This window comes from Bemisia tabaci, chromosome 4 (genome assembly GCF_918797505.1).
Source record: "Bemisia tabaci chromosome 4, PGI_BMITA_v3".
In the NCBI taxonomy this organism is placed as follows: Eukaryota; Metazoa; Arthropoda; class Insecta; order Hemiptera; family Aleyrodidae; genus Bemisia; species Bemisia tabaci.
The window spans coordinates 32,762,764-32,787,787 of record NC_092796.1 but is presented as its reverse complement, the minus strand read 5'-3'; the positions used below and the strand labels follow the sequence as shown (position 1 = coordinate 32,787,787).

Genomic DNA, 25,024 nt, shown 5'->3' with positions numbered 1-25,024 from the left:
TACTTTTTTTTACAGTTTTTTTTAAAAAAACGGGGAGGAAGAGATAGGGAAAAAGCACCAATTAATAACTGTGAATTTCTTTTTATGTAACATAACAATATCAACAAATTACTTATGATACAATGCGTATTGGTATAATTTCAATAAATTAGAGACAGCATGATTTACACATTTTTTCATATTCTCTTTTTGTTTATTTGCCGTGCGATTATAAAATCCTCTGTCCAAAATCACAAAATCATCTTAAATTAAACAACACAACAGTGCGTAAGAAATTCAGTATAGAGTGTGTTTTATTTAATAAAATGTGTTCACTTAAAAGTTTCAAAAGATACGGTACATTTGATTTTTAACTCCTTAACTGCTTATTAAAGGAAAATTGTGGTATTGGATCGAGTTAAGTGCTAAATTCAACTTAAGACTTAAACTGAATATCCTGCTTTTTAAATTTTGGTTGCAGGTTTGGATAAAAAATGGTGATTGGATTATAAAAAACTACACAGAAGAATCAAAAAGTAAATTTTGCATTACTTCACATCAAAATAGTGAAAAATTATACCAAAAAATGGTATTGGCTGGGGTTTGAAGACTTGGAGTAAGCTTTTCTGCAAACAAAATGAAAATATTGTTTCATTGGAAAAGCCAACTGGAGCTTTAGAAATTATGCTCTCTATGTGGACAAGGTTTTGTGTGCTTCTAATAAGAGTACATTCGTTAATCTGATACTTCTACGTCATTAGAGTACATAGTGAAAGAAGGAATTTAAAGTCTCATACATCGTGTTCCATAAAACACACCCATACTTTTTCTTTCTCCTTTCGAAGGAAAGTAGAATCCTGCAGTTTTTATACTGCTAAATAATAGGAAAATATTAAGGAAAAAAAGAAGAAAAAAAAACAGGAAGGAAAGATAAAGTGAAGGAAGAAAGGGACATGGAAACAATTGAAACTTGAAAACTTTATGTTTTCATTTTTTGAAGTTGACCATGAACTTTTGATGCATAAAATAAAATTATTTTTAGAGCTAAGGTCATGATCCTCCTAATCCTGTAACTCTGTAATAAAAGCTTATTCCCCCTTACTAATTCACCGTCTTTCCAGAACGGATACACCTAAAAGAAACTCACTTACAACGTTCTGCTTATGATGCAGGGACAATGATGTATAAAGAGAAACTGAAAAATAAATGATATAGAAATAATAATAATGATGATAAATTTTTACCAATATTTTAATTTCTTACTCCAATTCTTTTTCATACCCATACTTTAAAGTTTCAGGAAACTGAAATAAAATCATTAAAATGCAGCAAGGAATCACAAATTCTGACCCCCTGATCGTTCCACCACAATCTTAATTACTTTTTCTCTCTAGTTAGGTATCGAATAAAATATTTCCTATTTTTAGATAGTAGTGAACACAATAATTTATTACCAACCGTTGAGGTCAAATAAAAGAAGAAAAAAAGCAGTTATCCTCAGGTGGGTAAAATTTGTACAGAAAAAATGGAAACTCTCAATTTTGTGTTACTTTTGGTGGTAAAGGGGGAGAGGATAATGTTTTTGAACAGAAGGTACCAAAAATGAAAAAAAAAAGGTCCTCTTCTTGGTAAAAGGGAGAAAAATTAAGTGTTTGCGCAGGGGTTCACAGATATTAGAAAGTATAGTAAGTCAGCAGACAAAAATTTGAAATTAGAATTCAGATTACGTAAAAGACAAAAACAAAACTTAGGAATAAAAACACAAATGGAATGTAATACATAGAAAGGTTGTCCTATCCTAAAATGCAAGCTAAATTCATAACTAAATTACAATTCCAGATTCTGTGTCCACCCTATGCAGTCCTGATGATAGGTTGGCCCTAAATTTAGGAATAAGATTAGAGCTAAGCTTTTTTAATTTAACATGAGAAAAATAGGAGTCCCTTAGCGTCTACCGCAGGAGTGGATTTTGTGTACATCAAAATTCAGCAGCTGAGAAAAAAAAGTAAAAAAAAATGTTCAGCTGCAAAAACACAATTTTTTATGATACTTTATCACTAGGGAAAAATGCAAAAAGAAAAAAAATTGAGTTAGAAAGATGAATTTTTATAATACTGATTTGTTCGGAACCATAGAGAAAAAGAGAGAAAAAATTCTTTACTCTCATGCCATATCAAAATTGATACATTTTGAAAATAGTACACCTCAATGGTTTTTTAAAAAAGTAACTAATCAAAATAAAATACAAATGCTATAATAGTGAGTTTGCTAAAAGCAATATATATTTGAGTACTGATCTGGTCTTCTGGCATTTTTCTCTGAACCATTGCTGCATCCTGATATTGCTATTGCTTTGCGCAAGATCAAATTGGCCCAAGCGAAAACATTTGTTTTTTATGGCGAAGTTCTAGAATCGCAAATAATATTTTGCTTTACACTACTGACAGCCTTGACAGCTGTGTAGTTAACCTCAATAATTATCTTGATTAACTTCAGTGAATTCAAAAAAAATTATTTGACGATTCTGGTACCTCAAATCAATATCAATTTGCAAATTAGGATGAAAACATTGTTGTATATTCTAGAAATGTTAACAGACATCAAATATTTCCATAAAATCAAATGCAATTGTCTAATGCCTGCTAGAGAATGTGCTGTGAGAATGATAGTTACACATGAGGCGTTGAGTGCAGAGAGGGAATTTCTTGGTTGCAGTGTTTAAGAGTCTCCTATGCTAACTTACATTTTAGAGAGGAAACTATTGGGTGAATTTTCTTCAATTTTTTCTTTTCAGAATTGTAAAATAATAAAGAAAATTCAGTAAAAGTTTTAACAAATTCCATGCATTTGCTTTACTTATGGTGGATGAAATGTTAACGGAGATCCTGAGACACCGCGACCAAAAAATGCTCTTTCTGCACCCAGCACTTCACTTGCTGTGCAAAAAGTAAGCTTGAGGGCTTGACTTGGTTTATACTTAATTTACTTTGTTTGAGCCTGATTTTGTAAGACACAACACGAGAAAAAACAAAAAACTAAAAGCAAATCCAATGCAATTGATTTTGACCTGTCAGTACGAATCATGTAAGGTTTGCGGCTATTGACACTTCTAAATACTTTGATTCCTCTCCTCAATGTAAATACTTACAAAAAAAAAAATTATGTTACAATTATTCTGGCACTAGTGATCTATTGAATTATAGAAACCCTTATTATTTTCAATTTCTTGTGAAATGCATGTGGTGTTGCTGTTACCAGCAACTACGTGTCATTCAACTCATTTTATTGTTAACACTTCTCAAAAAAGTTATTTCTTGATACGTGGAAACTTGGCCAGGGAAAATTCAGGGATCCTCAATAATTCTTTATGGCAACATTGCTTCAGTTCAAGGAAAATTTTTCGTCAAGCTTGGTATTTAATTAGGATAATTTTATCCACTATTGCTCCTCATTATTTGTCGTAATCAAGATCGGCAACTTTCATTAAAAGTGGACAAAGAGGAAACTGATGTTTCTCAAACACCAAGAATATCATTTGATAATTCAATATAATTTTTAAAAATAAATATTAATTTTCCACTAGGAAAAAATAATTAAATTCCAGCTTTGACTTGAAATTTCACGCACACAATACTGCTTACAGTCATTTGAGATGGTCCATTTTGGTAATCGAATTTATTTCCTAAAAATTAGAATGAAAAATGCTTACTTAGAGCTTGCAATATTTAAAGAAAATAGATTCTTACTTAGTATTAAAAAACAATTTAAAAGAGCACTCTCTTCAAATCTACGAAAGTCCTGACTTTCGAGGAACGTGTCTTGGTTGACTTTCCCATACCTCCATGTATATTTCTTCCTCTAAAACATTAACAGTATGGTCACAAAGAGGATACAGAGTATAGTAGCTGGTTCTGGCAAACAACAAAATAGTCAGCATGTCAAGAGAAGCAAAATATCACTGACAACTCGGATTTCTTAACAAGTCCAAAATCTATAACATCCATATTTACATGAGGGTGATTTACAATTATACACATGAGAAAACACTTTCTACTGACCACGATTGACAGAAGTAACAAACAAGAGTAAAGAGAAAAAGTGAGAGTACTGGCTATACCATGTTAAAATATGACTGGACAACAGAGGCATCAAGAAGAACCAAGAGAAATGTTACTTTTTTTTCTCTTTTTAATTTCACAGTGACCCTTTTATCATGCTTGATATCTATCGACGGGGGGAAGTGATGAGCAGGAAAGCAAAAATTGTTGCATCTGCTCACCTTTCTGAGAACCATGAAAAGTTCATTTATTTTTTAACAAGGGTTTCAAATTTTGCCCCCATGGCCGCAGACTGTTGAAGACACCATTAGGGATGGACTTCAAAATCATACTGAAAATCCCACACAGAGTCTCAAAAATCTCTTCTTGCTGCATAAATATTTTTCACACCGTAGAACTGATTGGTTTAACTGAACTAGATTCGAAGCAAATTGATTGATACTAAGTAAGAAAAAATGACCTTTCTTAAACATTTCTCACTCCTCATTAAATCTAAAATTAAATACAGTTTCGTAGAACAAAACCAAACGGTCACTTATCACAAGACACGACTTGCATTTTTGATTTTGCAAAAGTAATAATTTTCTGAAAGAGGGATTATTCATTTCATTTGACAAGGTTTCTTACATGAAGATTTCAAAATTAGATTTTGCAAAACTACACAATCAGCAGTAAATATGACATGCAATTCCTCAATGTTCACATTATACTCATGTAGAGAGACATGGGTAACATTCTTTAAGCACATTAAAATGTTTGCGTCAGAAAATTTTTACAACTTTCTACTATGAGTTAGTCCCTTTATTCAGTTTTAAAGAAGGTACGTATGGGTTGCCAGGGTGTAAGACCACATAATGTGGTGTTTCAAAATTTCCGCTCTTATTTTATTTTCTCGAGGAGAAACAAGCCAACTTTTTAACTTGAAATCTGTACAAAATATTCTGCTGACAGAGAGGGAAAAACAAGGGAGTTTTCAAGGAATTACTTGGACTAGTTTTCCTACGAAAGAATAAAATAAGACAGGAAATCGGCAACGTTGCAAACAGAGAGACGTAGTTCTGCACTTTGGCCATCAATGTGAGCGGTAAGATCACTGCTTTTGCCGCTTCCATTAATTCAGATGATATTAGTTTGAGGAAAGGAGGGAGACAATTTTGATCTCATTTCACTCATGGGTGCGGAATTTTGTAATTTAATTCAAAGAGACAATTCTATCTACTGGGCCAAGAATGTCAGGAAGGGTTCTTTCTGGATGAACCATATAATTTTCTTCATTAGTCTAAACTTACAACTATTGCACTATACAGCAAAGCATCAAACATCTACTGGACTACCTCTTACATTCATTGATGATAAGAGTAAATTGAAAGTTTAAATTTTGCTAATTTTTTGCAAACATGGTTATAAAAATTGGATAATACAAAAAAAAATCTAATTCTGTAAGGCATGGTTGTGGTTGCTATCATTATTCAATTGGTTTACTGCAAACTACCTTAACATCCACTCATCAGTCTAATAGGAGGAAAGTGCACGATGAAATTTATTAGGTTCCAATTCGAAAACATGGAAATGGGAAGGAATGTTTTGACTTAAGTAAAATGTTTTGACCTGGACTGTGTTTTTTGCAATTTTTTCCTAACATTGCAGGTTTAGTGGTTTTTTATACTTGCGTCTCAGCCGGGAGAAAAAATCAGTGGGTCCATGGTTGCACAAATTTCCCAAACGGCATAAACAGAGAACCTTCTGGTTTGAAAATATTTTTCATGATACCTTTATAACGGTGTGTACTTTTTCCCTCTAGTTTTCTAAATACGATTTCCGATCAAAATTTTTTGACACAAGTTTTAAGGCTTAGGTAATTTCAGAGAAAGTATGATGCTGAAGTATCAGGAGGACGCTGGTACATTCAGAGACTTAACAAACAGCCAAACTATCATCAAAAATGACTACTGATAAAATTGAGACGGGAACTAGTTCAACACTTGAATAGAAGAGAACAATGGGGGTTTTCTATGCCTAAAAATTCTTCTGGAAATCTTCATTAAGTGGGGAGCAGACAAGCTTGAGGTTTGAGGCAAAAAGAATTGTTCAACTAAAGAAACGGACTTTCTAAATTTTTGCACTCTCCATCCTTCTAAAAATAGTAGCTGGGTATTCCTATTCCACGCATTTCCATAGAATTCAAACTTCCTGTGACAATTTCACTATTAAATAGAACTATAAATAGTGCAAAGTGTTTATAAGATGTTTTCGTTTGATCATTAAAAAACTAAAGCCTCCATACCAAAACATCTTCATCATTTGGTGGCACAGTACTTGAAAACTTGAGCACATACCATGCAAAGTAGAAATTCAAAGGTGAAAGTTGAAAGACGTGTACCTCAATTCGTAATGATACGGATTTTTTGTTAAATTTTATTTTTTCAAAGGAAAGCTAATAAACCTCATTTTGTGTCATGTTTAATGATTATTCTCCATTTTGTCTAGAATATTGTGTGGAAATTTCAAAAAATAAAGTCCACATGTTTTTTTCGAGAAATTAAAGCAAAGGGAAAGATCTTAAAACGACTCGATCAAGATACATGCATTTCAACTTTTACTATCAAATTTTCATATCTCCTTTAAGTTGCACGTTGAACTTTTGAAGAATAAAACTTTAAAGGAAATTTTGAAATCTTAAATGCAGATAAATCTGCCCTTCCATTCAGACAGTTTTGCAGTTATTTCTTAACTTTTAACGATAAATGCTCTAGGCTAATAAACTTTCATAGCTCCATCTCAAAATAATAAAATCAAATAAAACATAGAGATATGAAGATTCAAAAAATCTTAACCATTTTTACGGACTATTCTTCTTGTTGAAATCTCTACAACGGTACAATTTTACTGGTAAAGTACGCAAACAGATAACATTAACATAAAACAGGATTTAAACAATAAACAATAATGTACAATGTAATAATGAATGAAACAATAAGGGGACAAAGTTATTGTCATAAAGAAAGCAACAAAGAAGCAGTTAAACGAGTTACTGCGAAAACAGATCCATCCTCTAAATTTACAAAAACAACTTTGACCTTAGACATTGAACCGTGTTTCTGAACCGTCAGCGAGCATTAAAGTAACAGTACGATTATTCATCCAGATAAGTTTCGGCAGTCGTGTAGGGTTTAACCTTGACATTTCAGCTACAGGTGATGTGCTATAGGATTTTGTACATTTTGTTTGACTGTTGCCAAGACCAAACATTCCTGTTGATGTCTGAAAATTAAAATTCACATTTGAAATTAGTGAGCTGGTTTTATGTCAAGATAATAGGAAATAATCGTTAGTTTTACAGTGATGGATTAAGGAGCAGTGTTCTGATTTTACTAAGCTATTGGTGAAAAAATCAGGCTTTGGCTAAAAGAAGGGATATTGATAAGGGCCGTTTTCAAGCCCATCCTGAATTTTCTCAATTCTACGATTTTTTGCTCATTGACGGTTTATATTTTACAGGATTTATCATGATTGGGTCATTCTTGGTCTCTTTCTAGGTCTACTACTCGCTTGAACACGAGTCTGAACACCAGTTTTGGCGAAAAATGCAGATTTTGTAGATTTGCGGTCGTATGCCGAAAAATCCGCATTTCCGCAAAAATTGGGCTTCAGACTCATGTTTGGGGCCAGTATTACATCTGAAAATGACCAAAGCATAATCAATTTCATAAAATATAACCCTCCAATGAGTAAAAAATCTTAGAGTTAAGAAAATTCAGCTAGAATGGGCCCAAAAATTGCCCTTATCCATCCTTTGAGGAGCGCAGGTCAAGTGTGGCGCATAACAAACACTTCTGCGCACTTCATTTCCTGTTGCACCATTGCTTATGGTTGAATTTTGGGCTTCACATTGGCTGGATGAAAAGCCCTCATGGATCCTAAAAATTATGCCTCCTTGAGACAGCTAAGAAAATTTTAAGATGAAGTTAGGATACTGTTGGATGAAAAATATGAAATTGAAATAAGAGGAGTAATGCTTACCTGCCAAAATGACAGCCGGTTTTCTCCAGAACTGTATGACACAAGGAATTTGCCATCAGGCGAAAAAGCTAAGGCTGAAATGGCTGCTCCATGAGCGGCTATCATCTGACATTTAGATGAGCGAAGTTCGTACAAAGCTATGGCACCATTTTTGGCCCCAACAGCAATTCGACGAGTAGCAGTGCAGTGACCAATTTGGTTGAAACGAGTAACAGCCGGGAAGATTTCTGACAGACCACTCGTTTTCAAATGCCCCGGATCGACACAATGGAGAATTATGTCCATGACCTAGGAACAAACAGATCAATGAATCAGTCTGAAAAGATTATGAACAGTAATGTGGACCAGCATAAATATAAAGACACAAAGCTCGCCTCTGATACAAGATAACACTTTTTTTATTACTTTATGAGATCCATAACCCTGTGTTATATAAATTAAGAATATATAATACTCTGTAAGCATAGGATGGAGCACCAGAAAAAATATGAATTAGATCACTCTGCAAACTTTCCACAAATTCTTCAAATAATCACTAAAGTCTGTGATCTGCTGAATCAAATGAGCTCAAATTGGTCTTTTTTGAGAGCTAATACACCCTTATCAAATCTCTCATGCATCGAATTTTGATATGTTGCTTATTTCTTTACGAAAAAATCCATCTAGCTCATTTTGCAGGTCAAAATTAAATCTTGCAAGGACGAACTCAACTCATTCTCGTACTTAAATCAGTAATCTTGTAAATCAGTTAATTTTAAAACAGAAGAGCTCATCCATCATTGTCTTGTTTGAAAACTAATGAATTACTCCGAAACCTTTCTCAAACTGCTTTTCAGTATCAAAAATTGATTCTTTCAAAGTAAAATCTAACTTTCTAACTCGGGAAAAGCCTGCATACATTTAGAATTATTTGAGCAGTAATAATTTTATTTTACTTATGTATACATATTGATAAATAAGGAAGGATCTTTGAGAGAAAAACAATTGTTTCCTTCAGGAAATCTGAAAGGTCGATGGGTAAAAATCAAAGAATTACCTCAATCAAGAGATCTTGCATTTCGTTATGCATCTTCTCGATTAGAAGTTCAACTGCTCTAAGAATTTCTGGTTTGGCACGATGCAAAACTGAATTATGTACATTTATATTCAAAGTCTGCGCATTCTGCTGCATGGTGTTGTATCGTGCGACCTGAAAAAATTGAACAGAGGTTTTACATTTTGTTGGTTGAGTGTGAAGAACTACCCAAAAATACGTACAAATTTTTGCAAATTCCTTTCTGAAAATAATGAATTAGTAATTATGCTATTACGGGTGTGGCTGACCTTCTTTCTCAATTCCCATTGATATCTTAACCAAGCACTGCCCAAAAACACTTTTCCCTCAAAAAAATCAACAATTTCTCAGAATAGATCTTCCTATTGAATTTAAGCTAGACATTTTAGTTTTAAACAAATTTGTAACTGACTCCTCTGTTAAACATTCAAAAGCTAAAACCTTCAGTTATTTACTTCAATTAGAAATAAAAAGATACACTATGGTGCATAATACACAGAAAGATACGGACAGCCAAAGTGCAAAATCACACATCTCCATTAAGATGTTTCATAATTTTCACTCTCATTTTCCTTTCTCAAAGAGAAACAAACCAACTTTATAGCCTGAAATTTGTATAAAATATTCTGGTGACAGAGAAGAAAAATCAAGGAAGTTTTCAAGAAATAATGTTGACGTTTTCCAAAAAAAAAAGAAAAAAAAAAAAAAAAAAAAAAAAGTATGGCAGGAAGTCTGTAACGTCGCAAACAGAGATATGTGGTTTCGCACTTGGGCCATTGATGTGTAAAAAAACTGTCAGCGCCTAACTTTTTTCCCTCCTTTGAACTGTTGTTGAGACATTTTTTATTGTAGCTAGTACTGCCTCAGAGGTACTGTGTAATCCAAAAGTTATGATATGCACAACTTGTGAGTCAAATGCATTCTAATAATTTGCTTTCTAGTTCAGCGAGGTTGATACATTAATATTTTAGTACATCTGCAGGCTATATTACGTAACATCAATGATTAAACTGCTAAATTAACACGGTAAAATGACTGTATTTTTGGCTAGGACTCTTTTGCATTTGAAATTTTAGTGACAAAAGCACTTACCTCTTTGGCCATTGTTGTAATGAAACCGGCTGGCCTGGCTGAGGCTATTAGTGTTAGTGCATGTCTCGCTGTCCGACATGAGTCAGCCGCTGGAGTGAGAGGTAGACCGTACGTCATGCTGAAAATTAATGAAAAATATGTTTTGCTTAACTTAATACAATCCTTTGAAGGGTCAGGAGCTTATGTCACAACGTTGAGTTTCATCACTAGAAGCTTCCAGATGAGTAAAACTGATGAGATCTGCCTAGATACAACATTTCTACCTTCAATTTTGATAGAGTTATGGCCTGATGAAATATTGACAATGATAAACATCATTCATTTCATTCGTGCATGAAATTTTATCTTTCATACAGTCTCATCATTTGGTTATGATTATAATTCGCTCTAGATGTTGCACTGGTTCTGATGAGACTAAGATAAAAGAGATCATGGTTTGCATTCATGAGATGAATACAATGGATAACGCAAAAGCTTTATCATGCTTTTCAGGGAACGAGACTCTGATCAATATGCTAAATGATATACTTCAACGGATCAACTAACTTGTTGATGATGAATGAGATTCAATGAGTAAAATATTAATTTTGTGACCTGCGTAACAGATTCAGCTCCAAAGTAAATTGGATTTGGGTTTATACATCAGTTACAGCGTAAATTAACCTGTCAGTATTATGACGTCTCACAATTTCTGTGACTAATTTAATTTTTTACAGATGAGCTATGGTTCCCATTTTTTTGAAAATTTCTACTATTTTTTTTTTCAGCAAAATAAGACTCCTCCCCCTCTTTTCTAAGGATGCAACAATAAAAAAAAAATGTTCACAGAGATTATGCCATCTTAAAAAAGCTAAAATGCCCTACTGCATGACCTGCCAAAGAAAGGATTTCAATGATAAAAACATTTTTTCATTTTATTCTGCCATTTTTTCATCAGTTCATCATATTTGGGGAGCTTAAGTCAATTAATTTCACCAAAAAAAGTTTTATTTTGATTACATTATACATTTTATAATCAATATTTTTTTGACAGATATTTTGTAGTTTTTAGAGGATTTTGTGGTTTACCTTGGTGCCAATTTGTCAGAATTACAACATAATTCTAGAAGTCCAAGCAAAATTCGACTGACATCAAGATACGGTTCCCAAACGGTGAAACCCCGACCGAGTAAATCCACTGCTGCTCGTCGTAATGATGTATGAAGTGGAAGTCGTGGATTGGCTGGTGCCAGAAGTAAATGGGTCAGTGCTAAACCTGTTGAAAAATAAAAAGTTTAAGTTAAAAAATAAAAAGACTGAAGATCGTCTTTACTGGGGCGGTAAAATTAGCTAAAAACAAGGGAAAAGTGGAACAACTTGTATGACAGACAAAGGAGCGGATAAAAAAAATTTAATCAAGTATGAAGATGAACTTGTATTTCACATTGCCATTTGAGATGGCTTGTTATGAAAATTGAAGCAGGACTTACTTGTGAGACGAGCCAAATTATTATTTCCAATGCCAAAACCTTCGACAACGACTGAGCTTTTCCGCCTTTGGTCTTCACTTCGCTTCCCTGAACCGTCCGCTGCAATATCTTGTCCAAATTCTGAGCCAATTACTCCGAGCAATACTACAGCTGTCGTTTGTTTGCGTCGCAACTCTGCGGCTGAGGATGGTTTACGGGTTGTCAGTTCTAAAAATATTTTAGAAGAGTGGTATTATTTTCTTTATAGTCGCAATGGACCACTAATTAAGGTAAAAATTTCAGCATCCTGAGATATAATTCTGCTTTAAATTTCACACAAAACACAGTTCAAGCAACAAGAGTAACTGATATTATCTCCCAACCGAGATATTAACATTTATTATGCATTGCATTGGTTACTAAAAGTAAGAGAGTTCACAAGAGAAACAAGAGTCCATTAGAAACAAGTGGCCCACTACAACGATTTTGTCAGGCTTTTCAATCGAGCTATATTTCTTCCCCACCCAGTGTTGTTCAATGTGTAAACAATGTAATATAGCAGAGTAGAAGTGCCAATATTGAGTTTGTCATATTTTCATGCTTCAAAAATTATCACAGCAACATTTAGTGTGCGATTCAACCCAAGTAAGATATTATTCTTCAGGAAAGGGAAGCTTGAATTTATGCATCAAAAAACATTAATAACATTACCGTTAATCTTGTTTAGGAAATATTTCCAGTAATGTAGAAACACTTTTGAAGTCAGCACAAGTTTAATATATAAAAAAATGATAAACATGTTTAAGACTCACTTGCACTTTTATTTTATTTTTGAACGCGTTTTAAGGGAGTCATAAACACATTTATTATTTTTTACATTTCTAGTACTTTTCATTGTACAAATCCCGTTCGCTACAAGAAATTTTAATGAGAAAACACCAATCATTATGCTTGAATTTTCACCTTTTCTGGTGGTTCATTCAATTACAATTTCAAATAAAAATGTCACAGGAAATGAACTGATAGGGGTAATGACAGTTAGAATGAATACCGTCTCACTCAAATCATTTAAGAATATTTTAACTGAAATCGTTTCATAATTGGTGACACAGTGCTGTCTCATCACCACATGATATTGAGGCCTAAAAGAAAACATAGTTGCACCAGTATAAGAAAAAGTGGCTGATAAAAAGTTTATTAATTACATAAAGAGCTTACCTTCAACTCCTTCATCATCATCTTCAATCTCTTCCTCGTGATGAGCGGTTTCAATATTGCTTCCCTGTGAAAAAAAGACAGATGTTTAAACTGAATGTAAAAAATTCAAACCAATCAAGTATGGGTATTTTTGACTTATTTGATTCGTTCCGTCAAAAAACAATCATATATTTCTTAAAAATGATGCAGAATCTCTGAAAAAGGCTTTCTTGATTAAGAAAAAGGTGTCACAAAAATATTAATTTTATGAATGACTAATACTAGACGGCAACACTACTAACGGCCAACAGAGTTAACTGGAAGGGGGCCCGACCCTACATAACATGGTACAATTAGAAGAAATTGATTGATATTGCTGTCCAATGGCAGAGGACGTAACAAAACTGTTGATGCTCCAAAATGAAACAAACTGTCAAAGATACAAGTTGGCAGAATGACGTGCAAATATCCCAGAAAAAATGTTAATAAAAAAAAATTACTTGGGTTATGACTGGCATTGGTGTTGGTGGGTGAGAATTTTCCGAGGCATTGTACGTTGGCAAATACTGGGCCCAGTAGTCAACAAGAGTTTTTCTTCCCTTGCTTCCAAGCCGCGTCAATTCGGCCAAAAGTAAGGCCTGAGCAGCATCTCTTACCTTAGGATCAGAAATAAATATTGATATTTAATTCGATTAGACCTTGAGAAATCAGGCTGATTAATTGAGATATCAGGTCGCAAAGATAATCGATAACTGAAAAAAATTAACCCTGAGAAATAGTTGTGAGAGGACACAAATATATAACAAAATAACTGAAGAAGAATATGATGTCAATGAGAAAATTTATCAAAAAATAAATTATTTAAACAGATATAAAATGGTTCTTAAAAGTTCATTGATCCTTTATCAATCAACCTTGACCGATAAATATCTTTGCAAGATACCAATTAACTGATCAAAGCTATTCAATAAAAAAACCAATAAATTTTCAAGAATCAACCAGCAAATTGGCAGGGGGAAAAAGGAATACGGGAAAGAACATACTTCAAACCAGCATATGAATAATAAATTCTTCTCATTCCGTAACTTAAAATTCAATTTTTGTATTATTACTTCAGCTAAAAGAGAAAGCTCCCTGACAAGTGATATCGCACTCTCGGAAAACTGAATAAATTGCTTTAAAAATTCCTTGGCTTGCACCCTGATTTCCTCAATTTTTCTTCATAATAAACTATGGTAAAAAAAAAACTATTAAGATGTAATTAAAGTTATAGAATTTGAACCACTTCCTCTACATTAAATCAAAGTAATCATGGACAGTCTTTTAAGATTGATGCTAAATTGTACCTCCAAACAGTGATGTTGCCAGCGTCGAGCCATCATTTCAATTTGTGGCTTCTTGAACTGAGGACTACTAACTTTGTCAGGTAGTAAAACACAATGCAGTGTTGCTAGCAAAGACCATCCCTGTTTTATTTGAGTTTGCTGTGCGGTTACCAGTTCCTCTGTTGCTTCATCTGGTCTCCAGCCTCTTGTGCTTTGTCTGAAATTTGAAAAAAATGTTTGATAAGAAATTATGGTAATCAATGCCTTTGACAAACTGGATAATTTCACACTACAGAAAGGTATTAAACCCTTTCATTATCACAAGCATAACATTTGCGTTTAGCAAGAGCGTATATCCATCCTCCAGCATTTCTGCAATTACTCAACAACATCCATTCAGATGTACTTACATTTGTAGCTCTACCTGTCAAGGAGAATCTAAAGCACAACTTTAGCCACTTTCTAACTGAGTTTGCTCTGATTTTTTTGCATGATAACCAATTGCCATTGTTGTGGGGCATGTGTATGCAGAATCTAGCCTCGTAATGAGAGGGTTCAAAAAGCCTTTATTTATTTTGATGAATTAGACTTGAGAAAAGGACCTTAGACTTTTATAAAAGTATTTTGTGCTCTAAAGTATAGAATACAGCCTGACCTTGATAAGTCAAAATTGAAGGGAAAGTAAACAAAATTTAAACTATCAAGGTCTAAAATATAAAAACTTTGAATTATTGGGCACCGACGAGGTATTCCACTAGGCCAAGAAAATGCTGTGGAAAAAATGTTAAGTTTACTCCCATAAATATAGTATAAAATTGAGAAACCAGGTTACGATTATTTAAAGTTAAACCTAAAATTAGAGGAAATCAATTAATAATCCCACCCATAATAGCAAAAATAATTCCTATACCTTACCTTTGTAATTTTCTATTCCTTTCCTGATCAGTCACGAAAGAAGCATTGTTCATGGACATTAAGGTATTGGCTAGAGCGATTATGGCCAGTAGATGGTTGCTTGTCAATGTGATACTCAATTCCCAATGAATATGTGCTGTAAAGAGTCGCGTGGCCCGTTCCAATTCCACCATTTCTGGCGGTAAATCTGCTTCAAGTGCACTCGGTACATTTTCCAGTTTGTTTTGTTCCTTCCATGGCTGCCAAGTTGGCATCAGAAGGCTCATGTAACCTGGCAAAAAAATCCAGTTAATTAAAATCTAATTTTCACACCAGTAACATGATTTAAAATACATAAAAAGAGAGCTTACTTAGATTTCAGGCTGTTGTCAAATCTGCTTAATACCATAGTCCTTCAAACTGACTCCTTTTTTGCCTTTTCTGTATTTTCATTTTTTTCGTTTCACTTTAATATTTTCTATTTTGTTTTAATACTGCGTTTTAAATGTTTGATATCCCTCTTTTTTTTGAGCATCCCTCATTTTTCGTTGATCTGAAAAGGTAATACATTTTAGGAATATTTGGCATATTGTGACAGCATTTGTCGTTAATTGGTAATATACATGCTTAAATAAAAAAAATTGAGATTACCTCCTTTTGACAGGACACCAAACGAGACGGGGATCATGGGTCTGAGAAGTCCGAGTTTCGTCTCACAAACTTTGTCTAGATCTGGGTCTAAACCCCAAGCATGGAGCAAGGATAACAGCAACTGTGCTATTTCTAAAGTCAAATTCACTTCGCAGACTTTAGTCCTATTTGTGTCTGAGCCACTTCCTCCTGCAACAGAAAAAAATTTCAAACTGTAGGTCGTTGCACAATTGATGTGGGGGTTTTCTAAGGACATGAGAAAAACAGAATTCTACTGATGCACTGAGAACTCAGAGCATGAATTTTGAAGTTTTTTCACCCCCAAAAATAGCAGACATTGCCAGGCATCCGAGTGATTTCCACCTCAAGTGATAGGAAAATTGGTATTTTTCCTACAGACCTATTGATCGATCATTCGGCTTCACAAAAAATCTATTTTGAATGAACACGAGACTTCAAAAGTACATGTAATCTTGTGAAAGATCTCATGTTATTAAAACTCCGAAAGATCTTCAAAAAAATGAAGAAATCATGATTAATTCTCGAAATACTATTTGAGATCCCAAAAAGCGACTCAGATTCCCACAAGTCAAAAAAATAGTGTATTTTATTCGGAAAATACACGCAAATTTTGTGGATGCGTAGATGGAAAACGTCTCGAAAATCCAATGCAGCGAGTTGACCTGAATGCATTGGTCTCGAGAAACTTGGAAGGAAAACTACGGCCGTAGCACTACATCATGATAAATTAGATCGCACGGATTGGTGCTTAGTGCGAGCAGTAAACGTAGTGCTGATTGCAGCGACGAGAATTGAAGGGGTTTGAGCACTGGACCGTTAAACATGACTCAAAACAAAACCACGCGAAAACCAGAAGAGAGGAAACCAAAATTCGAATTCTGTCGATCCGAGCAGGCATACTTAAATGATTTGGAAGAAACCACAACTTTCCTGTGTCAGGATGGCAGGATTCCATTGAATTCAAAATCGTGAAATATTTCCAGGGATTTTGTAAATGATACCTACATTGAAAATTAATTTCTTTTTCTTTCATTTTCTTCATGAAATTTTCGATTGACGACGCAAAGAAATGAAGAAAACGATAGAGAACGTTCTGTCGTAAATTTTGAAATGAACTAAAAGTTTTCATTTCTCTTCTTTTGCATCATATGAAAGTTAAAAGTTTAAAAAAACCTCCACTTCGGCGTTGCGATCATTGACAAAAGAGAGAAAGCGAACGTGAGTCTACCAGAATACTTTCGAGCATTTCCCGTGTGTTTTTTGTTTTGTTGAAAAAAAGAGAAAAAATTCTACGTTATTTCTGACATTTTGTCCCTGAAATTCTCCGGTCTTCTTGACAATTTTAATGGCAACTTTTTCCTCTGAATTTTCTCAGTTTCAACGCCCTGCAGACATCCTGCTGGCATTGGTATGAATAAAGGAGAGAGAGAGGGAGGGCGAGAGTAAGCGAAGACTTAAGAACTAACTTAGGGGCATTTGAGACTTAAGGCGCAAGTTGATGTAAGTACATTAATGGGAGAGAGGTGGGAAGATAGAATAACTTTGTGGCTAGAGACCTAAACGACATTCATAAACTTTTCAAGAAAAATGACGTGAGTATTATCCGCACATTAGAAATTGATAATTTCGTATAATTCGCAATCTATTACTGTTAATGTACTTCCAGACCAGCTTCAAAAAGAAAATGCGGTTTATACGGACTGATTCGGATTATATTTCTTGATTCGGACTATTTTCTTTCAACTAGCATTTCCCTGCTCTTAAAAAGTTTTTTTTTTAATTTTTTTTTTTTTAATCTTTTGAGGTTTCTGCAACCGTGAAATAATTTTGCGTCACTCAACATTGGAACGGGCCACGCAGGGCCGGATTTACCTACCTACTTGTCGCCCATGGGCCGCTAGTTTTTTGCCGCCCCCTTCTCATTCGTTTTGAAACGTCAATGAAAACCATCAAATGAACGTGCCAGCGGAGGAGGGGTGCATGAGACGCGTTTACTGGTGTTGAACACATTTTTTGGGAAAGCCCTGTCAACACTACTTGCAAAAGTTCACGGAACTTTGCGCGAAAGTTAAGTTCATAAACCTATCTCTAATGGACAAGGCCTTCCATTCTTAAGAAATGAACGAAAAAATTATGAAAGAACAAACATAAATGTGGTTCAATGATTTTGACTTCCGCCGCCGCGCCTCGCAGACCGCACTGTGTTTGACGCAATGCGTGAAGTATTCGCGCAGTTTTGTAGGCGCTATGCGTCTCACGCTGATCGCACTGTGTTTGCCGCAATGCGTGAGGTATTCATGCTATCTTGTAGGCGCTATCCGTTTCACGCTGTCCGCAATGACCGCACTGTGTTTGATGCAATGCGTGAAGTATTCATGCTATCTTGTAGGCGCTAATATGTGTTACATGTCGATCGCCGCGCCGAGGGCTTCTCTTTTTCATCTCAAGTCCTCGTCATCATTTCTCTCTAGGTAAGTCGCGTGTTCCAGGCCAAATTGCGTGTTTGGTTTCTCTCTTAACTCGACTAATTAAAGGTGCTGTCTCTTAGATCACTGAAAGACGACAAAAGTAGAAATTACTATACTCTCAGAAAATTAGAGCTTTTTTCGCCTTTTCTCCTACATAATTTTTTTTCTAAATCCGAATTTTTTTTATACCTACATTTAAAAAAATTGCAAAATTTGCCGCCCCCTATAGATTTGCCGCCATGGGCCGCGGCCCATGTGGCCACCCCCTTAATCCGGCCCTGGGGCCACGATACAAAATGAAGTACCACGCTACACGATTCCTTATAAAAATTTTACATGGAATACGACATACACATTAAAACTTTTGAAATTCAACTCAAATGTTCGAGAAAAACAATTTTGTCCATGTTCACGAAAAAATCAAAGTCTACTCTAGTCAAATCGAGCATTAAACTAATTTCGGTATATTTTACGATGAAAGAATTTTCTTGCGTGCCAATTCTTTTCTGACAAGATTATAGGTGCCTTCCATCAAAAAAGGAAGAAGCTGCATGTGAAACCAAGCTCTAGTTACTTGCACAGCGTGTAAGCTGATTTCAATGACCACTTAGACCGCATTTGGCAGAAAGGTACCAAGCCACATCAGCTATTGCCAAATTTAACCGGGCACTTTAATTGTTTACAGGAGAACGTTTGTGCGGATTCCTTTGAAATTTTTTTGCAAAAAAATTCACTGAAATTTACACAAAAATCCGCACAACCGTTTTCATGCAAAAAATTAAATTGCTCAGTTAAATTTGGCAATAGCTGATGTGGCTTGGTTCATATCTGCTTAAAGTGATCCGATTTGGCCTACGTTCATGACTGTGCGTTCACGAGCGGGAAGTTTGAAATTACTATTCATGATGTAAACTACCAACTTTCATTTCTCTATTGTGCGTAAATTTCGGTAATGTTCAATGTGTTCTGTCTAAAATTTTGATGAGAAAATATGCGCTGCGGCGCTGGTACCCTGTTTCGCGGTGCATTGATTTGTGTGCGATTAAAGTATTAGGGTGCAAGATGGAGTATTCAGGTTTGTTTTCCGAAATGATTTCAAATTCCGAAGCACTCGTAAACATCTTAAAAAATACCATGGAAAACACACCGGGGAAAGTGTTTTCCCTCGGAGGAAAAATTCCACGCCCCGCGCGACGAATGAATCGAGCGATCGCATGGGTTCCTCGTCGGGTTCCAATGATCCGTGAATCATTGGTGAAAAATCTTTAACGGGTTCCTCCGGTGGAACACCCTGTGAAGACATGACTGGCATCTAACGTGGGCACTATTGCCAGGCAGTGCTGAGATTTCAGAACTTTCCATCATTTAAACCCGTGTATATAATCCATGGGTTATGGCGCGATTTGGCAACCTCGAATGGGGGCGGGCGATCTGGACTGGTCATTCACTTGGGTTACAGCAGCGCCCGTGATCAAGGTCGAAAAGCTGACATTCGTCCGGAGCTCAGCAAAATATTGCTCAAGGTGAGGCTCGAGATGGAAAAGGAAAAAGAAGGAAAGCCAAAAATATAAAAAATAAAAAAAAATAACCGGCGACCACACCCAAGATAATCGCCGCGGATCACTTAGATCGGACTTAAATTTGTGTCCCCCCCCCCCCCCCCCCACTTAACCCGCAGGTGCGGTTCCATCCAAGCATCACCTGCTCAAATTTTCAAAAACAGCAGGGTTGCAACTTGAATCGCCCTCTTAGCATCCAGTAACGATTTCGCCATATAAATCCATTGAAAATATCGATTTTAGGTCATGTAAAAGAATGGGTGGTTTATGTGTACATTATCTCGAGGAAATCTTGTGGTCAGTACTAAAATTCCGGTGATATCGAGCGTGTATCTGGTTACACCAATCGGAATAAGCATTGGGAACCAAGCTATACGCACTGTCAGAGGTGAAAGAAATGGACCGAGTTTAACAGAGAGAAACCAACCCACATAAAGTTGAAACTGAGAAAAAGAAATTTGAACTTTCATTTCTCTATAAGACCCAATGTAGACAATAAACTTTGACTCCTGTTTTCACGGACAATTTTTTTTTGAACTTCGAGTTTTTAGCAGGAGAAAATATACACTTGGTGGAACTCAAAAACAATCTTAACTCCATTTTTTCGAAAATGTGGGTTGGTTCCTTTCTGATAGACTCGGTCCAAATCAGGTGCTGGATATTTGATTTTCTAATGATTGTGCACAATCATAAACGCCGGAAGAACGCCGTGCGAACATTCGAGTGTCGTCGAATTTACCCGGATAATACCTGTATTTTTGAGGGATTTTATGTATGTTTTTTCTTGACATTTTCAGATACCTTAGGTTTAAACTGCGAACAAAATTGAGGATTTTTTTGGTAAATGGGCGTATGAGGCTTCCAATACTGCTAAAATTATGAATTTTTTTTCAGCGTTTGCGGTAGATGAAATTCATTCGCGGTTGACTTACTTGCTAACGATAGTGGGGAAAAACTTAGTTCAGAATATGGCAAAAATAGCAGATTCGAGGAAAAATTCATAGCAGAACTGTCGGATAAGTTACATACAAGAGAACTACGTTGCACAATCTTAGTAGCATTGGAAGTCTCAAACCGACTCCATCACCGCTCTTTTACCGAAAAAATGCCTCAATTGTCCGAAAAAGAAGAAAACTGTTCAGAATTCCCGTAGAAAATCAGCTTTTTTGAAGGAAATATCACAACGTCTGAAGGCTCACAAGTCTTTCTCACTCGTAGTACGGCAATATGAATCTAATAGCAGGGTTGCCACAGAATTTAGAAAATGAAATTCCGTGACATTTCCCTGATTTCCCAGACACATTTTGGTGAAATTCCCTGACAACTGAAGATCTGACGGATGGTTAAGAAGGCATAATTGAAAATAGTATTCACGTAAAAATCCTGTCGTACTCGTAGTACGGCAATATGAATCTAATAGCAGGGTTGCCACAGAATTTAGAAAATGAAATTCCGTGACATTTCCCTGATTTCCCTGACACATTTTGGTGAAATTCCCTGACAACTGAAGATCTGACGGATGGCTAAGAAGGCATAATTGAAAATAGTTTTCACGTAAAAATTTGTTGTTCGAGACCTCAAACCTGCTCTAGAAAGAAAATGAAGGTGATTTAACAAATTTTCCCTGACATTTCCGTCATTTTCCCTGACATTTCCCGGGTTTCCCTGACTGTGGTAACCTTGTAATAGCTATTCTTTCTCTCCGTGCAGCTGGCGATATTTTTAGACGTGGCGGAAAAACGGTAGAAAAACGGTAAAAACGGCTCTGTTCGGTTCGGGGAATGGCAAGAGCGACCCGACCCACGTCCTCCTTTTCACGGACCGTTGCGTTGGTATCGGCGTCTTTTTTTCCACTCTTGTTTTTCCCGATCCGATGATCGATGCCCGAGTGCGAAAAGCGATAGTCGTTAAAAACGAGAGTCGAAGGAGGGGCGTGGTCGCGCGCTGGGCAGTATAAATAAGACGAGAACTGGTCCGTCGCCACTAAAAGTAAAACTGGACGCGTTTACCGCTAAAACGAACCATGTGCATGTGGATTGCGCGAGACATAGTTCTTTTTAGCATGGATACGTCCAACTGGATTTGGATTCGGAAAGGCGAAAGGCTCCGTTGAAAACACGATCCCATTCCATCAGCCACTCGTCGTTGCGATCGTCCAGTGGCGTGGCGTGCTTTGCAAATTATCGATTGATCTACCATCTAAAACTATGGAAAAATATCGATTAATGGGGTGTTCGCAACGGACATCTTAATAATCGATTCTTTACCATAGCTTCAAATGGAAGAATATCGATTTATCGCAAAGCACGCCACGCCACTGCGATCGTCGTGTTAGGGAAGAACGCCGTATCTTCACCTTCCGGACAAAGTATCACAAGCGCTATGTGATATTTAAATATTTCCGCCGCCATGGTGCTTTTTTACAGAGAAATTGTGCGACTAAGCCGTCCGAAAATTTCGCTGAATTTTCTTTGTGTTGCCGATGAAATTCAGTGAAATTTCCGAACAGATTCAACCAACAATTTCTGTGTAGGTATAAAAATAAAATAGCGGCGGAAATTCTGAAACGTCGCATGGCGCTTGTGATACTTTAGCCGGAAGGTAACGGTATGCTGCCGCGCTAAGGAAAAATGCCGTATGAACCTTCAGGCGTTGCCAAATTTCCATTCATAAAACACGAATTTTCTGGTAAACTTATGAATGTTTTTCTTCTAATTTTTCAGATATTGTTGTCTGCAATTTCAACTAAAGTTCCTGACAATTTCAAGGAAAAATATCAATAGCTTTCCTCAAACATAAAAATTTTAATGAATGAAATTTGGCAACTCCCGAATGTTCATACGGCGTTCTCCCTTATAGCACGGCAGTATTGTCGGAGACTTTAACGAAGCGATAGAAAGAATGACTGTGCTCGCAATGACTCGGGTCCAGCATAAAAATACTTATCGTACGCCGCCGCTCTATTTGGACGTATTTATGTTAAAAGGAACTATGTTACACGCAAACCCTATGCACATGGTTCCTTTTAGCATAAGTACGTCCATGAACTTTACATGATAATTTTTGTTTTAAATTTACGGTTATCAGCGAGTAAAATAGAAACTGTTAATGGATAATCAGGTTTTTCTTCCAAGACAAAAGAAGTTGCAAAATTTCAGCAACATTGCAATGCTCCTGGTTCCTTTTTGCAAAATGCAATCCAATTGTGGTATGGACTCAAAGTTGCCTTTTTTCACGGCGTGTAATGATAGAGGAAAACTCTAAGCCTCTTTTTTCCTGCAATAACTTATCGGGACTGAGTTCCTTTCTATATTGAATTCACGAACGGCGCCAAAAAAAAAAAGTCCTGGAAAATTCTTGGAACTTAAAAAACTTCCGGGAAAGTTCAAAAGTTCCAAAATGCGGATTCCGACCTGAAAAGCGGCTAAGCTGTTGGGAAGACTGCCGCGTTAAGAGGAAACATCGTATGACCTTCCAAATGTTGCCGGTTTTCACCCGATGAAATTTTTATTTTCAAGAAAAGTAATGAATATTTTTTTTAAATTAAAGATGCGTAAGCTTAAACTACAACTAAAATTTCCTGAAAAATTGGCGGGAAAATATTCACAAGTTCCTCAGGAAGTTTGTATTTTATCAAAGTATATGTGGCAACGTCGGAGGGTGCATAAGGCGTTCTTCCTCAGCCTGCCGCAAAAGTTAAGGAAAACAAGCGGATGCCGCGAGTAAGTCAAGGTCAATCACGGATGGGTGCGGCGGTGTCATCACTCCTTTCAGAGTTCACGACGGGTCAACTTTGGGGTGAATGATCCCTGATCCGCCGTCTTCGGGATCAACCGCCTATCTACAGGGAATTTACGAAGGAGTTACGCGGTTCTTCCTTAAAGATGCTCGGGATATATTAAATCACATTGCCATATTGTCGTGCTAAGAAAGAACGCCGTATGAGCAGAGATGGAAAGTGAAATTTCATAAGGCTCGAATAAATTTCACAAAAGTTGAAATTTATAAATTTTTTGTTTAGAATTATTGATTAAACCTTTGGAGGTCTGAAAGCGTTTCAGATGGTCTTTCTGCTGATGCTGCGGTATTATGCTACTCTACTGTAGGTGCCACAAAGAGGGGGCAAAAAGGGGAGTATTTTTCCTTGACGTTTTCAGATTTTTTAGACTTAATTGCATACAAATCTGTCGGAAAATTTTGGAAAAAAATATTCACAATTTTTCCTATTGATCCGGTTTTTATCGAAGGAAACTTGGCAACGATAGAAGGCTCATACGGCGTTCTTCCTTGGCACGGCGGTGTTGCAGTGGCGAGGCGTGAATGATCGATTATTGATCCCTCGCCATTTGAAGCTATAGTAAAGAATCGATTACTGAGGTGTTTGCTGCGAACACCCTGATAATCAATCTTTTTTCATAGGTTTGAGTGGCAAATCAATCGATACATCGCAAAGCACACCACACCACTGCAGTGTTGACATAAGACGTCAAACGACCGAAATCCGTATGACAACGTGACATTTGGACGAATTCAAATGATGTTCATTTGTAACATGGGCTCTGTGATGCATGTACTATAATGGCTTTCGGGGCCCAAGAAACAGTTATGATAGTTCCTTTTGATTTTAACTCGTCCTTTTAAACTGTTAAAATTAGAGTAATGCAAATCAGTATTAACATTGCACAAGTGTTTTCTACGTAGAGTACCGTTATCCATTACGAAATACTCCTTCGACTGAGTTCTATGAAAAAAACGTCGCATGAACATCGAAACGAGCCAAATTTTTCCTTATGAAAACCGGATTTCCTTGCTAATTTATGCATATTTATCATTGATTTTCGTAGAATTTTACCCGCACCTACATTTTTCAAGTCTAAAAATTTCGAAGGGAAATATTGATAACTCGCTCGCAAATGACTTCGATTCGAATGTTCATAAGATGTCCTTATTTAGCACTGCTGCAGGGTAGGGGTGATCTGTCGCGAACGTGGGTAAAAGTAGTGCGACTTTCCTGTTTTCACCACGACACCTTACTTTTTAAACTACCCTGCTTTTTATAACTTCCACTGGATCATAGTCGAAGACCTCGTATAAGGTTTACACTGATTAAGAGAGGTTTGAGGAGAGGTACTCTTAACGATAGCATCATAAAGAGACAATGTTTGCCTTCAGACGTCGTCTAAAATCCTACAGCATAACTTTGGATTACATCGTAATACAATGTATATATAGTGCCCCACTATATGTTACCCCCTCCC

The 25,024-nt window shown here is 36.1% G+C and overlaps 1 protein-coding gene across 6 annotated transcripts in view; it reads right to left on the bottom strand.

Moving 5' to 3' along the window:
* Positions 1–61: 61 nt before the first annotated feature.
* Positions 62–25,024, bottom strand: part of Rbcn-3B (WD repeat-containing protein Rbcn-3B) — a 92,222-nt gene continuing 67,259 nt past the window's right edge. For all 6 annotated transcript variants that reach the window (XM_072299708.1, XM_072299711.1, XM_072299712.1 and 3 more), the window contains 11 exons: positions 15,719–15,907; positions 15,089–15,359; positions 14,195–14,390; positions 13,349–13,504; positions 12,870–12,933; positions 11,673–11,879; positions 11,272–11,458; positions 10,204–10,321; positions 9,094–9,246; positions 8,058–8,345; positions 62–7,298 (listed from right to left, as the gene is read on the bottom strand). In XM_072299708.1, the coding sequence (XP_072155809.1) occupies positions 7,116–7,298; positions 8,058–8,345; positions 9,094–9,246; positions 10,204–10,321; positions 11,272–11,458; positions 11,673–11,879; positions 12,870–12,933; positions 13,349–13,504; positions 14,195–14,390; positions 15,089–15,359; positions 15,719–15,907 (2,012 nt within the window). In that variant the 3' untranslated portion in view covers positions 62–7,115. The remainder of the gene's footprint in view (positions 7,299–8,057; positions 8,346–9,093; positions 9,247–10,203; positions 10,322–11,271; positions 11,459–11,672; positions 11,880–12,869; positions 12,934–13,348; positions 13,505–14,194; positions 14,391–15,088; positions 15,360–15,718; positions 15,908–25,024) is intronic.